At 48.1% G+C, this 14,201-nt stretch overlaps 1 protein-coding gene and 1 long non-coding RNA gene across 7 annotated transcripts in view; both read right to left on the reverse strand.

The window, feature by feature from the left end:
* ARHGEF7 (Rho guanine nucleotide exchange factor 7) overlaps positions 1 to 14,201 on the reverse strand; it is a 101,445-nt gene that overhangs the window by 55,527 nt on the left and 31,717 nt on the right. For all 6 annotated transcript variants that reach the window (XM_035003042.1, XM_035003040.1, XM_035003041.1 and 3 more), the window contains one exon: positions 5,251 to 5,452. In XM_035003042.1, the coding sequence (XP_034858933.1) occupies positions 5,251 to 5,449 (199 nt within the window). In that variant the 5' untranslated portion in view covers positions 5,450 to 5,452. The remainder of the gene's footprint in view (positions 1 to 5,250; positions 5,453 to 14,201) is intronic.
* On the reverse strand, positions 5,753 to 9,983 carry LOC118009228. Its single transcript, XR_004678839.1, has 2 exons — positions 7,118 to 9,983; positions 5,753 to 7,029 (listed from the first exon to the last, which is right to left on the reverse strand). It is a non-coding gene; the product is annotated as an uncharacterized LOC118009228 (long non-coding RNA).

The raw sequence follows: 14,201 nt of genomic DNA on the forward strand, positions 1-14,201 counted from the left end.
CACGGTTATTCTCCCAGTTCCCACAACAGAGTTCACTCAAGTATGTGCTGAACAGATGTGGCCTGTGGTTTTGGAACCCAGTGTACTCCTAACAGTCCTGCTGATGGAATGTGGAAAACGCGGCCGACCGAAGGCAGAAAGGTCGAGGGAGGCACTCGTGTTACAGAGCGGGTCACAGCCGAGCAGCCACCAAGTTTACTGTCAAGTATTACCAATGAAGGGAAAGCAACAGGAGAAGAAAACAAAGCCCAAGCTTACGAGGAAGAGGGAAGGGAAGACAAGGCACCTAGGGAGAGCATCTCGGGGACACACATCCACGCAGAGAAGTCCCGGCATGTGGGCGGGAGCTGGAGGGCAGCTGTGGGCTGGATGTGGAGGCGGGCAGAGCAGGACCTCCGCTTGCATCCCCGGGGGCTTCTGTCCTCCTGGCTTGGTCTTTACAGGCTCGTACTACTGACAGTGTTTTATAAGCAAACACAAAACTTTAAAAGAACATCCCTAATACTGGAGGACTATCAACTCTGACCCCCAAACTACTCTATGTCAAGTGCCCTAGGGGACACGTCCTTGGAACAGCATGTTCAATCACAGTCACTGGAACACGGCCACACCCATGCCCAGAACATCCCCTACAGCACCTGCACACACAGCTGTTGGGGGAGCGCACACTGCGTTAATCTAGAGGAACACTCACTCCCACACTCCGGGAAAATTCCATACCCCCGTATCCCAGACTCCTCCATACGTCATGCCAGGTTCCCCACTTGTGCCTCAGAGGTACAACTCTGATGTGGGATAACTCTTCCCGCCTGTTACCGCATCTACACCTGGAAGAAAGAGCAGACAGGCCTACCCTCCAGGGCCGCCTTATCCTGGGCGCCTTCAGAAACCTAACATCGCACACGCACACTCTTACTTCCAGAAATACAAAAACAAACCTGTTACCTCTCCCCCTTTCCTTGCAGATCATATTCATACCGCTGTTCTTCTATAACTAAATTAATCGCTGCACCCAAAACCCAGTTGGCGTTTTAGGTCACTTTCCCATGTCAAAAGTAAGCATGACGCCCCAGCCCCAGGGGCACATGACCTGTAGCGAGGCCCACGACTACCAACCGACTCAACAGTAGCAGCAAGCAACGTCCCTCTCCCCCAGGACTACCCGCTTTGTTGCTTCTCTCCTTCGGTCTCCAATTTAAGAAATTCTTTAGAGAATGCGCATTAAACACACACCTTGTATGTACAAAAAGCAGAATTCCATTATTTTTACATATCAAAACAATGTGCATCAAAACATGTGCGTGTGAGATAAATGCTAAATAACAGGGGTACCTGCCATAAGGGGGTACATACTCAGGGAGAAAAGCACACTCGCAGCAAGCTTTGGAAATACCCTCCTGCAGACTCTTGGGGGACACTGGTCTTCAAAGAGGGCTATGGGTTAGCCCGGTGATGGGTACTAAGGAGAGCACGTACTGCATGGAGCACTGGGTGTTATACGCAAACAATGAATCATGGATCACTACATCAAAAACTAATGATGTAGCGTATGGTGATTAACATAACATAATAATAATAAAATAAAATTAAAAAAAAGCAAGCACACACAGGTCAAAGGCACACACCTACACGCGTGAAGCCCCACAGGAAGGCTGCAGTCTGCAGCTGCGAGGGCAAACACTCATGGCCACTTACACTTCCAAGAAGTGGGACAGATCGAGTGGACGTTCTTGAGCACTCACCTGGAGACAGGCAGCTCAAAAGGGGTCACTGAGAGGTAGACCTCGGGTGTGTTTATTCAAGAACGAGATTCGTAAATCAGAATTGTAACAAGAAGAAACTCACAATTTAAAGGACGTCCGTATTTTTGTTTTACGAGGAAATGATCCTTAATAATTGCCAGTTAGATCTGGCACATTTTGTTTACAGAAAATGAAGAATTACACTGAATTACAATGTTTATCTGAAACACACCCTTCCAGAAAGGAATCCTCATCCAAAATCAGAAAGTCACTGAAATAACTGAGGAATTACAATACTAGCATGTTATTGTGACCCTCAAGTTCTCCACTGTTGTAAAGTGACAGAGTAAAAATGGGATTTCCCGTTTGTCTCAAATGCCGACAACTAAGCTCAGAAAGAGATAAGTTTCCTTAAAATATACTCAGATAATTTGTGAACACAGCACGGGAAGTTATTCCCAAAAGGTTATTCCTTCAGTCCAACCGTCAGCTAAGGAATACTTAGCATGAGAAATCACCAACTGGAGCAAACGTGTTCTTTACACTTTAAAAAATAGAGAAACAGGGAATTTTCCAAAGTTACTTGTCTCCATTCAGTACAAAAACCAGGGATTCCACGTGACCCAATGTGGTTACATACGTGTTTAAAAGGGTCTCTCTCATGCACGTGCACATGGAAACACGGGTAAGATGTAAAAATTGGTGGAACAGGATGCAGTCACCCCTGACATAAGTCAACACAAACACGTAATGGCTTTCTTTTTTAAAGATTTTATTTTTAAATAATCTCTACACCCAACATGGGGCTCAAATGCACGACCCCAAGATCAAAGAGTCGCAGGCTCCACTGACCGAGCCAGCCAGGTGCCCCTTACTTTTCTTTAAGTCAACTCGACCCCCCATGCAATGGCTAGTTGTTCTTCAAGCGGCATCTGTCCCAGCAGCTGTCTGGCCCCACACTCCCCCGGGCAAGGTGTTGGTGCGGCACGACCAGACTTCACAAGGTGACAGCACACTGTGAACCCACCTGCTGCCAAAAGCAACACTGCGCCCCAGTCCTTTAGGAAACAACTCCCAAAGTCACCTGAGGAGGACTTTGAGACCCACGGACTATCTTTTCCATATAACTGTCAACAGGTAACTCTCAAAACTCCGTGGGGAGAAATACCTGAGAAGTAAAAATTCACTTGCACTCTTCCTGTGGCAACTCAAAGTCAGCCCAAGATTCCCATTAAAATGAGTCATTCCCGGAGCGTGGGGGTGGGGGGGCTCAGTCGGTGAAGAGTCTGCCTTCGGCTCAGGTCATGATCTTGGGGTCCCGGGATCGATCCCCGCATCGGGCTCCCTGCTCGGCGGGAAGCCTGCTTCTCCCTGTCCCGCTGCCACCCACCCCCGCTCGTGCTCTCTCTCTCTCTCAAATAAATAAAATCTTTAAAAATAAATAAACAGAAAATAAATGAGTCATTCATAGCAGAATTCAAGGCCCAGATTCAAAAGAGATAGGCCCAGTCAGGTTCCACTCTGATGGCGGGCCCCAGCAGCAGCTCTGTGACCCCCTGCCCTCACTGGTAAAGGCAAAGACCACCTCCCCCTCCCCTCTCCCTTCCCCAACTCCAGCATTCTGGAGCCCAGCTCCTGGCCCAGGGCAGCACTCTTGGCCCCAGGATGACCAGCAGACTACAGGACTGGCCAGGAGCTGGGCTCAGAGACTAGACTCAGCCCTTCCCAGGGCCTGACCAGGAACAACGGTCCGCCCCAGAAGCTGAGTCTGTAAGATTAAGGCGACATTTCCATCCCTATCAGCCTGATACCAGCACTACAGGCTCAGCCGACTCCACACCTGCATGCATTAGGAAGAGGATTTGTGCCCTAGGCCCTGAATATCCATGTCTTCTGGGGTCGTGGTGAGGACTAAATGAGGCCACGATAACAGCACTTCATACAGTAACCAAGAAACTTATTTACTGTGACCTTTACTGGAACGAAGATACTGCATTTGTTATCAACTAGAGAAAAACAGCAACAGTGAAGTACCGTTTCACACCCACAACTACTACCAAAAACGTGTGGTCAAGGACGTGGAGAAACTGGGACCGTCGTGCACTGCTGGGGAGGGCAGCATGGCGGCTTCTCAGGAATCCCAGTCAGCCCAGGAACCAGCAACTGCACTCCTAGGCACACAGCCAAGAGAACGGAGAGGACTCAAGCAATCTCACCCAGGTTCAAAACACTACTCACAACAGCAAAAGGTGGAAACAACCCAAATGTCCAGCAACAAATGAATGGATAAGCAAAATGTGGTTTGGAAATAGAAAAAATGTTGGTCTGCCCGCCCTGGTTCGGGACGCAGGAAATTACCAGGGTTCTGGGAGCTCTGTATCAGGAAATATGATCAAAGACCAAGTATTAGAACAAAAGATGCTCCCAGTGCTCTTATCACTTAGGAAATTACCAGGGTTCTGGGAGCTCTGAGGTCACCGAATTGCTCGGACACCACCCACCTGGTGTCAGAAGGGCTGGGAGGGTGGCACTTAGCGCCAAGTCCACAGAAGCACAAGGGTTTTTATACAGTGGACTCTTGGACAACACAGACTGGAACTGCAGGGGTCCATTTCCAAGACACTGTAGTACTGCAAATGCGCAGTTCCTTCTGCTTTTTTAGCAATGCCTCCTTTAACTTTATCGTAAGGATAGAGTACATGACGACATACAAAATATACTTAATTTCATCAGTAAGGTTCTGGTCAATTGTAGGCCACTAGCAGTTAAGTCCTGGGGTGTCAGTTATACAGATTTGGGGCTGCACAGGGGGGTCGGCACCCCTAAGCCCACCTTGTTCAAGGGGCATCTGTGTGCAGGAATCTGTGAAGTCCAGAACGACACAGCCACACTCATAAACCCAGCAGTCTTTGTACACCGCTAACGCTGACTCATGACACGAGCCACGAAGTGACGCATGCCCAGGACAGAACTGTCACACCCACACCCTTCTGACAGAAAGCACAGGCCCGGCCTCAGAACTTCTATTCCTCAAGAATCACACAACACAAATGAAGTAAGTGCCGACTACGACTATTCCCTTTCAAAATAATATAAGCCTCTGAATAACTTTTTAGAAGTCAATAATGTTAATTACAGAAAACATAAGGAAAGTGATGCATTTTAAAATACTATACAAATATAAACACAAAAAAAACAAATTATACATCATTGCCAAAAGCACCCATAGTGATAAAAATTAACAGCCTATGTGATACGGCAAACCCCAAGTCCTTATTTTAAACGGATATCATGACTGAACGAAATGCTCCTTTTAAGGATGAACCCTTCATGCCAGCACCCCAAGGCGGAGGAAAGCAAGGATAACGTCTCTGGAAGAAGCAGCGGGCAAGAGCAGGACTCCTCTGCCCAGTTCACCCGGAGAGCAGCTCCCCACGTGCAGCGCACGCCCTTCTGTCTGTGCTCCGTGCCAGACAGAGAGCGGCCCCTCCGGCAGGGCCCCACTTACCGCTGGGCTTGATCTCCCGCACGTAGTTGCTGGGAAACCAGCCAGTCCTGCCGTTGTGCGTGCCCTCCCACCAGCCGCCTTCCTCCACCCGTGTGACATGGATGACATCTCCTTTCGTAAAGGAGAGCTCGTCTTCATTGGTCTGCTGGAAGTTGAACTTGGCTCTCACTACCAGTTGGCTGTTGCTATTGTCGGTCATGTCCTAAAAAGGGAAGAAGGGGGAGAAAAATTTCACGGAGTCTACTTCACATAAAATTAGATGATGTTTGACTAGTATGAGCGGAGCATAACCGCCCTGTTCCAACAGCAGAACAACCGTTCAAGTACAGAAACAGGTTTGGGACCTCCTACAGTGTACCCTGACCACCAGCACCCGGTTCCAGCCCCGGAGGAAACCCTCTTCGTGGTCTAAAAGGCCTTATTTTGGCCAAGGTTGGGCCTACGTTAACATTACACACTTTCATACATACACTTACATCAAATCATATGGAGCATCTCGACAATTTATCAAAAGTTAACACAGTGTGGTCATTTCTAGCATAATTACTTTAGTCTTAACCAACCATGCAACTGAACTGTATGGCCATGCCATTAACTCATTCTCCATTACTGGATCTAAGGTTATTGCTACTGTTTTTCTACTGCAAAACAAGGTTGCATTAAAACTATCTTATCTGCACATCTCTGAACACACCTGTAAATAAGCCTACACATTAAATTCAGGTCAAAAAACATGTATGACACATTCTAAATTTTAGTACCAATTTCCAAACCGCCCTCCAGAGAGGTTCTACTTACAGCCAGCGACACTCCCCCAACAGTATTGAAGAGCTGGCTCTCTGCACACTCCCCAGCACTGAATATTGCCCAGCATTTTCATTTGCGCCCAACTGCTGGCAAGAAATGGTATCTCCTTTTCATTTGCTTTTTTTCCTCAGAGATTAAGCACATGTGCCCATCTCTGAAAGGCTGAAAGGAGGGAGGCAGACTGGCTAGTGCTTCTTTTTATTCCCATCTACCCCAGACTGGGTGCTGGAGAGCCTTGCCACTAGAAACTACCAACATGAGTAAACTAAACACATCCCCCCAAGGAAGCCTGATCTCCTGGTGAAAGGAGCCAAAGAGGGTCAGCGTGCAGGCCCACCCATCCCCTGGCAGGGTTGTGCCCTCTCCGCCTGCACCAGGGAGCCCACGGGGACAGGAAAGGTAGTCCCATACCCCACAGAGCACCAGCACTCCCCCTGCACTCGTGACATCAGCAAAGATCAGGCAGGGAGTCCCTGCCTCCACCCCACCAGGTGGCAGCCAATGGCCCCATGTGCCCCCGTCCTCCAGCCAGCCTCAGGGGAGGGCCCAGGCCCAGCATGTCCCCTCTCCCATCCAGCAAGGTCATCGGGGACCAGAAGGAACCCCAGCAATACCGGGGGGGTGAGGCTGACCAGACACCCCCGCAAGGACTCTGGAAACTAAGCTACCACTGGAAGCACAACCTACCAACACAGGACAGGACCATTATATCAAGCCCAGTCAGGGTCACGGCCTGCAAACACACCAGACGTAAAAGCAGGATGCAGCATCTCCTTGCATTCCTCCCAAGTGTCGAGAATACAAGGCAAAGCACCGCTCACTCAGAGAACCAGGACAATCCCAGCCTGAACCAGTGAAGCGGCCGACGGCAGCACGGACATGCAGCAGATGCTGGGATCACAAAGGGCTTTCATCAAAAGGCTCCAAAAACCATTACAAGTTCTCTCAAAATAGAGGAATGAGACAGAAAACCTCAAAAAAGAAAAAAGAACTTACAAAATTTACTCAAAACAGTGGTGAAAACACGGGGAGCCCCAGGGATGTGTGGAAAATGACAGACCTGAGACTGGCGTCATCGGGATCGTGGAGGAGAAAGAGCCGTGCCGGAAGGTGGTTTGAGAAACACAGCTAAACATGTCCCCGACCCGGCAGAAGACACCAACCTACAGAGTCAAGAAACCGCGTGAACCCCAAGCAGAAGCAGCCCAAAGAAGCCCCAACCAAGTCACGTCGTAACTACACTATGGAAAACTGAAGCAAAGCTTAGAATTAGTATGAAAAAGGCATGTGGTGCCATGCAAGCTCTCAAACACTTCATGGCCCGTGCACCCTCTCGTCAAGTTACTGAAAGACGTGCCCCTCCAAAACAGGGGAATCAGCCAGGGAAAAACAGAAGACGCTACGTCTTCTCTATGGAGGAGGGAGGGACGGGCCTGGGTCAGAGGGAGGAGAGGGTGACGCAGGAGGACAGCTCAGACGGAAGTTGGCAGGAGCCTGGCAACAACCAGGAGACTCTCAAGTGGCCACAAGACTGCAGGGGAGTTCCCGGGGAAGAAGTGAAAAATCCTAAGCAGGTCTGAATGTACAGGAGAGTCTTAGAAACAGGCAGAAGACCAGGGCTGCAGTCCGCAAGGATGCACAGAAAGCTCAAACAGGCAACAGTTATTAACTCTAGATAACAAAACGTGGTCAGGAAAGGACGAGCAATCACAGCACACGCCCCAGCCGCGCTGTGGGTCTGGGACATGGTGACGTTACGCGGACCGGACCCAACAGAAGCCACAGGGGAAACCCAGGCAAGAGGAAGGTTCGGGCCCAGGGTGCAGCATGAGACCCGAAGACCCCCACTCCATGGCAGGTCTAAGAAGCTAAGCTTCACACAGGCATTTACTGAGACAACGGGAAAGGCGGGAAGTAGCTGGCTGCCTGGTTCCTGCTGCACCAGGTCCTGAAGGACCTGATTCCAAACTAGGTTCATGTGTCACCAAACAGAGAGAGAAAGAGAGAAGCACAAACAGCGGGACAGGGCTTCAAGAGGGGCAGATGTTCAAGACTTACTTGCGTATTTTACGTTAATATAAATGCCAAAAACTTACTCAGTTAGATACATCCATTAAATGTCTTCTCTAGTAAATTAAACACGTCGTACCTACTGCACATTTAATGCTTAGAATGCTCAGTATGGAAATCTCCTGAGCGTCTGGCAACACTGAAAGACAAAGCTCTGGCCAACCAGTCACCTCACATGTGATGCTTGCTGGCAGACTTGAACAGCGAGGGGCAGCTGAAGCCCCGCACTAGAAAGGGCACATCGGTCCCCGCTCTGGGGAGGGAAGCCAGGTCAGGCTGCCACGCTGGGTCAGCTCATCTCTGCAAACCACGGTCCTCCTGCATGGGTCATCCACCACCATCTTCCTTTCTGTGACCCACCTTGGGCAAGTTGGCTTTGTAGAAAACCTGCACAGAGCCAATCCTGGTGATCAACTTCCACAACGGAACACAACACGTAAGCAAGCACACACACAGAGCGGGCCCCACGGAGCTCAAACTGCCCCCCAGGAATCACCCTACAGCCAGCGATCCACCTCGGCTCAGCAACCAGGTGCCACAGTGACCGGAACAGGACAAATGAGGTCAACTACACTCCCCCAAGTTGCAAATTCTCTGCACTCAGGCACACGTCAGGCAAACACCACAGACGCTTCTTCCACTTCAGACACTCCACAACAGAAGGACGGGGGCCAGCCTGGTCGGTCTGCATTTCTACTTCCACAGATGTCCACTGGTCCAGCACCTACTAGAGACGTAAATGTAAGACGCTGTTCTGAGGAATGCTGCTAAGAGAGCAAGATGCAGCAAGGGGGTGCACCAGACAGGAGGCCACAAGGACTCCACACGGCCCGACGCGGACAAGGAGTGCTCAAGTCACTGCCGCTGGGGTCAGGAAACCGCAACCACGTATTTAACCACCATCTTATTTTGGATTTCTCTCCTTCCCCTTTTTCTAAGTGCTCCTGCCACTAAAGCTCATGAGGTATCTGGGTTCAAGCTGACACGCCACGACAGCCCACAATATAATGGGCTGAGCCCAAGCAGCCGCTCACAGAGCAAGTATACGCTGGGGAATTCCATTTATGTCAAATACAAAACAAGTAAAGGTCATCTTCACGGTCAGAAATCAGGACAGCAGATGCCTTTGGGAAAGGCAAACCTAACAAAGGTGACACTGGTCACGTTCTGCTTCTCGATCTTACATGGGATTGTGTGACTTGTAAAAACTCATCAAGCTGTCTTCTAGATGTAGGTTTCAGGTCAGTGAGGGGAGTAAATGGTGGAGTACATGTAGAGTACCTCCTCTGGGAGCAGGAACCTGTCCCCACCACGTCTGTTCTTAAAAGCCACCTCCCGATGCCCACAAAGGCCTGCTTGTCAATACCGTGCACATCCAGATCCTCACCAAGCAATTTTTTTATCCCACATTCTGAAGTTATCATAATAATCCAAAACCAGGATATCCCAGAGCACTGCCTTCATATGAACTCCATCCTCTGTTTCCTGGAAGTACCCATAATTTCACTGAAAGAAGAAAAGCCTGTCAAGGGAAGACTCAATTTCTACTCCAATGGCTAGTATTTCCCAGTCTCGAGACCTCGTGTAAATAGGACTTCTCTAAGTTTGTTTCCTCAGAACGTATTCCGTCAAAAAGAAGATGCCAGCAACTAGATGATGCCCCCTTTGTATTCCAAATGCTGTCAGGACATACCATCAGCCATTAAGACACTTGCTACTTTCAGATGTGTAAAAAGGTTTTAAAGAGCTCTCAGAATTGATGACACATAATACATTGAACCAGCCCAGTATTCCCATGCTTGCTGGACAGAGGAACTGGGAAGATTTAAACCATGAGGAACACACAGATATACAGTCTTGCACTTGCACGCCTAAAAGACCCTCTGGGAGCTCAGTGACTAGGGCTGGCCCCAGTCCCAGGAGGTAGTAGAGACCACAGGGACAGAAAATGCTTTAAGGGCTCACATCAGGACTCCCCCAAGTGAAGGGTGACAGGAAGCAACCACATCCCCTCCTCATCTGACTACTCTCCCCAGATGTGGCGGGGGGAAACTTCGGGAGCCCACGGCCATACTTACCAGGAGTTAAGGGATGAAAACTCAGGGTATAGAGGGACAGGAGGAAACCCCATAGCAGTCCGTACCAGTTTATTCACCAATGAAAGAGGATGAAGTCAGCCTCAGACAGGAGGAAAAACAAGACCCAAGTCACAGCCTGAGGCCCCCACTCTCCAATGCAGTTACAGAGCCCTTCCGTCTGGGGGAGGGGCCCAGTGTGCAGCAGAGGGGCACAGAAAGAGCTCAGCACAGGCTGCTGGTGAGGAGCGGGGAGAACTCACCCCAAGAAAAGAGTAATGAGGAAGCAACAGGGAAGTGCCAAGATAAGGAAGTTAAAATTTCCAGGTCCGTACAAACAAAACGTTAGAACTGCTCAAACGTGCCAACCTCACAAGCAGGAAAGCTGTCCAGGAACAGACAGATTCAGAGACCCAGAAGCAAGATTCTGAGGACAGCAAGCTCCGAGGTGGTCAGGCGGGACCTGCCCAACCAGAGGTGCAAGCACGGAGTCAGTGTGTGCGCCCAAGGGCTTTGAGAGCGCACCCTGAGAACACCAGTCCTTGCCTTGGGAATGGCGGTGCCGTACACAATCGAGAGATCACAAAACTAATGCTCAGGAAGCCGCAAACTGATTTTAGATTATGGAAAATTTCAAACAAAATAGAAAGTTACGGGTAGCTGGAGATCCACCTGTCCCCGAGTTGTTGTTCTCCTTCTCCCTCTTGCGCACTTTGCCCATCCCCCAACCCCTCTGGCAATCATCAGTTTGTTCTCTATGGGTTTGTTTTTGCTTTTTATGTCATTTATCAGATAACACATGCAAGTGGACTAAGGTGGTACTTGTCCTTCTCTGACTTATTTCACTCAGCATTATACCCTCTAGGTCCATCCTTGTTATTGCAAATGGCAAGATTTTATTCTTTATGGCTAAGTAATATTTCATTGTGAATATATACCACCTTTACTCATCTGTCTGGATACCTGGGTTGCTTCTACATCTTGCCTATTACAAATAATGCTGCAATAAACACGGAGGTGCGTGTATCTTTTTAAATTAGTGTTTGTTTTCTTTGGGCAAATACTCAGTAATGGAGTTACTGATCATACGGTATTTCTATTTGCAATCTGAAGAACCATGATATTGTTTCCCACAGTGGCTGCACCAATTTACATTCCCAAAACAGTGCCCGAGGGCTCCCCTTCCTCCACATCCTCGTCAACACCTCCTAATGGTCTTCCCGATACTAGCTATTCCAACGGAGATGAGGGGTTCTCTCACACCGTGGTTCTGAGATGTAAGTCTGTGGTGGTTCGTGATGTTGAGCATCTTTTCATGGGTCTTTGGACCACATGTAGGTCTTTGGGAAAATGTCTATTCAGGTCCTCTGCCCATTTTTAATCGGATTTTTTGATGTTCATTTGTGTAAGTTCTTAATATATTTTTAGATACTAACCCTTTATCAGATAGGTCACTTCCAAATAACTTCTTCCATTCAGCAAGTTGTCTTTTTCATTTGTTGATGGCTCCTTTGCTGTGCTAAAGCTTTTTATTTTGGTGTACTCCTAATAGTTTTTTGTTTCCCTTGCCTGAGGAGACATACCAAGAAAAAGGTTTCTATGGCCGTTGTCAAAGAAATTACTGCTTTTGTTTTCTTCTAGGAGTTTTATGATTTCAGGTCTCACATTTAGATCTTTAATCCATTTTGAGTTTATTTTTGTGTGTGGTTTAAGAAAGTGGTCTAGTTTTCCCCAACACCACTGTCTGAAGAGACCCCGTCTTTCCCCATTATATATTCTTGCCTCCTCTGCCACGGATTTCTATAATATTTATTTGTATTAGACACACAGCTGTAGGCTTTCTGGGCTCGCAGTTCTGCTCCACTGATCTGTGTCGACTCCTCCGCCCGCACTGTACTGGGACCGCTACAGCTCTGTAGTGTGCCCTGGAATCGGGGATTAGGATCCCTCCAGCGTCGTTCTTCCTCAAGACTGCCTCGGCTATTTCAAGTCTTCTGTGGCTCCGCACAAACTGTAGTATTACTTGTTCTAGTTCTGGGATCAGTACTACTGTGATTCTGGCAGGCACTGCATCGAATCTGCAGACTGCTTTGGGGACCATGGGCACGTTAACAGCATGGACTCCTCTAATCCAGGGGTGTGTTTCCATTTGTTGGTGTCGTCTTCAAGCTCCTTCACTGTTTTGTAGTGTTCACAGTACAGGTCTTTCACCTCCGTGATTATGTTTATTCCTTTTTTATTCTTTTTGGCACAATTATAAGTGAAATTAAGAAAACAATTTCTCTTTGTCGTGCCCACCACCCAGCTTTGAATATTTTGCCATCCTTATAATTTTTAACCCAAGAAAGTTACCTCAAAGTACTATGAACACCTGCAGAAAAATCTAAAGGCAAAAGTCATCCTCATGCAGCGTGGTAAGAGAAGCCCTGCCCCTGCTCCTTGCTCACCAGCAGCTAATGGGGTCTCTTCCAATCCTAAACAGGAGGGATGGCACAGGGCCTTTTATTTCTGGTGTAACTTAAAATTTCTCCAGCTCATTAAAAATTAATCCTATGCTTATTGTGATCCCAGTAACATTCACTATTCAACATTACATTTAACTGCATTTTACTTGAAATTATATATTTGCAATCTAGTCTTCATGTACTCAAAAACAAGTAGTTAAAAATGGACACAGGCAGTGGTGCCTGGGAGCATTCGACTCTTGGTTTAGGCTCAGGTCATGATATCAGGGTCATGGGACTGAGCCCTGCCCAGCACGGAGCCTACTTGGGATTCTCTCTCTGCCCTCCCCCCCACCTCACATGCATTCATGTTCTAAAATACTGAAAAGTTAGCACAGGTAAATGGGTGAGGCAACAGGTATTTTACCCAGAGTGTGCTTTGTTTTCTTACATTTTCCCCCAGAAATTTTATAAAAGCTAAATTTAAAATGTTTTTCAAGGGGCGCCTGGGTGGCTCAGTCGTTACGCGTCTGCCTTCGGCTCAGGTCCTGATCCCAGGGTCCTGGGATCGAGTCCCGCATCGGGCTCCCTGCTCTGCGGGGAGCCTGCTTCTCCCTCTCCCACTCCCCCTGCTTGTGTTCCCGCTCTCGCTGTGTCTCTCTGTCAAATAAATAAATAAAACCTTTTAAAAAAATAAATTAAATAAAATGTTTTTCAAGTAGTTTGTGTATTTTTCCTCAATTTGGAATCAAAATACTCCCAATAGTGCTCTGCAAAATTCACCTAGCGTTAAAGCCTGTGCCCCGTGGGGTCACTGGGAGGGTTATCTGAGCAGTGCAGGAACAGCGCCTGGAACAGCGTGCACAGCATGCACAAGGGCAGAAACGGTAATGGCGCCGCTCTAAGGAGAAACCAGTAACAATTTAGCTTGTGTTCAAAAAGTTCAGGAACATGTAGAAAACTACATTGCCTTCCATAGCTTCTTTTTCAACCCTCCTTCCTTCATGAATTAAAGTCAAATTCCCTCCACAAAATATAACTCTAACCTATTTCTTTCTTTAGGGTCACCATTAGCTTAACTATCTTCCTTTCTGTGTCAAAGCAGACAACGTAGCTGTGGTCCTTAAACCCTCAAGAGTTGGGTTCTCTTTAGACTCATGTGCAAGACCATCTGTCTCTAACACAGGTTTATTAAAGTGGTCCGTGAAAGTGAAGTCACACGACAAAGGGCAATCACCCAGTAACTCCAAAGAGGGCTCCGCATGTTTGTACAAGGACCGCGGGATGGCCTCTCAGCACACGGTCCCCATTCAGTGCTGTACTTCATCTCTGTCCAGTTTCGTGGTTTCGCCCTATGTTCTTTGCTCACAGCCTGTATCCTAACAACTCAGACATGGATTTTTCTTCACTTCCCAGGATAACCATTCACTTCAGTTCCTTTTCCACATCCCCACCAGCCATTAGAAGGAAGTCCCTCCTTCACCAATCACATCCTGACTCAGGAAAGCACTCTAGGTCGTGCTGAGAAAGACCACCTTTTGATTCTTTAGCTGTT

This window comes from Mirounga leonina, unplaced genomic scaffold (assembly GCF_011800145.1).
Source record: "Mirounga leonina isolate KUSES-001 unplaced genomic scaffold, KU_Mleo_1.0 Mir_127, whole genome shotgun sequence".
In the NCBI taxonomy this organism is placed as follows: Eukaryota; Metazoa; Chordata; class Mammalia; order Carnivora; family Phocidae; genus Mirounga; species Mirounga leonina.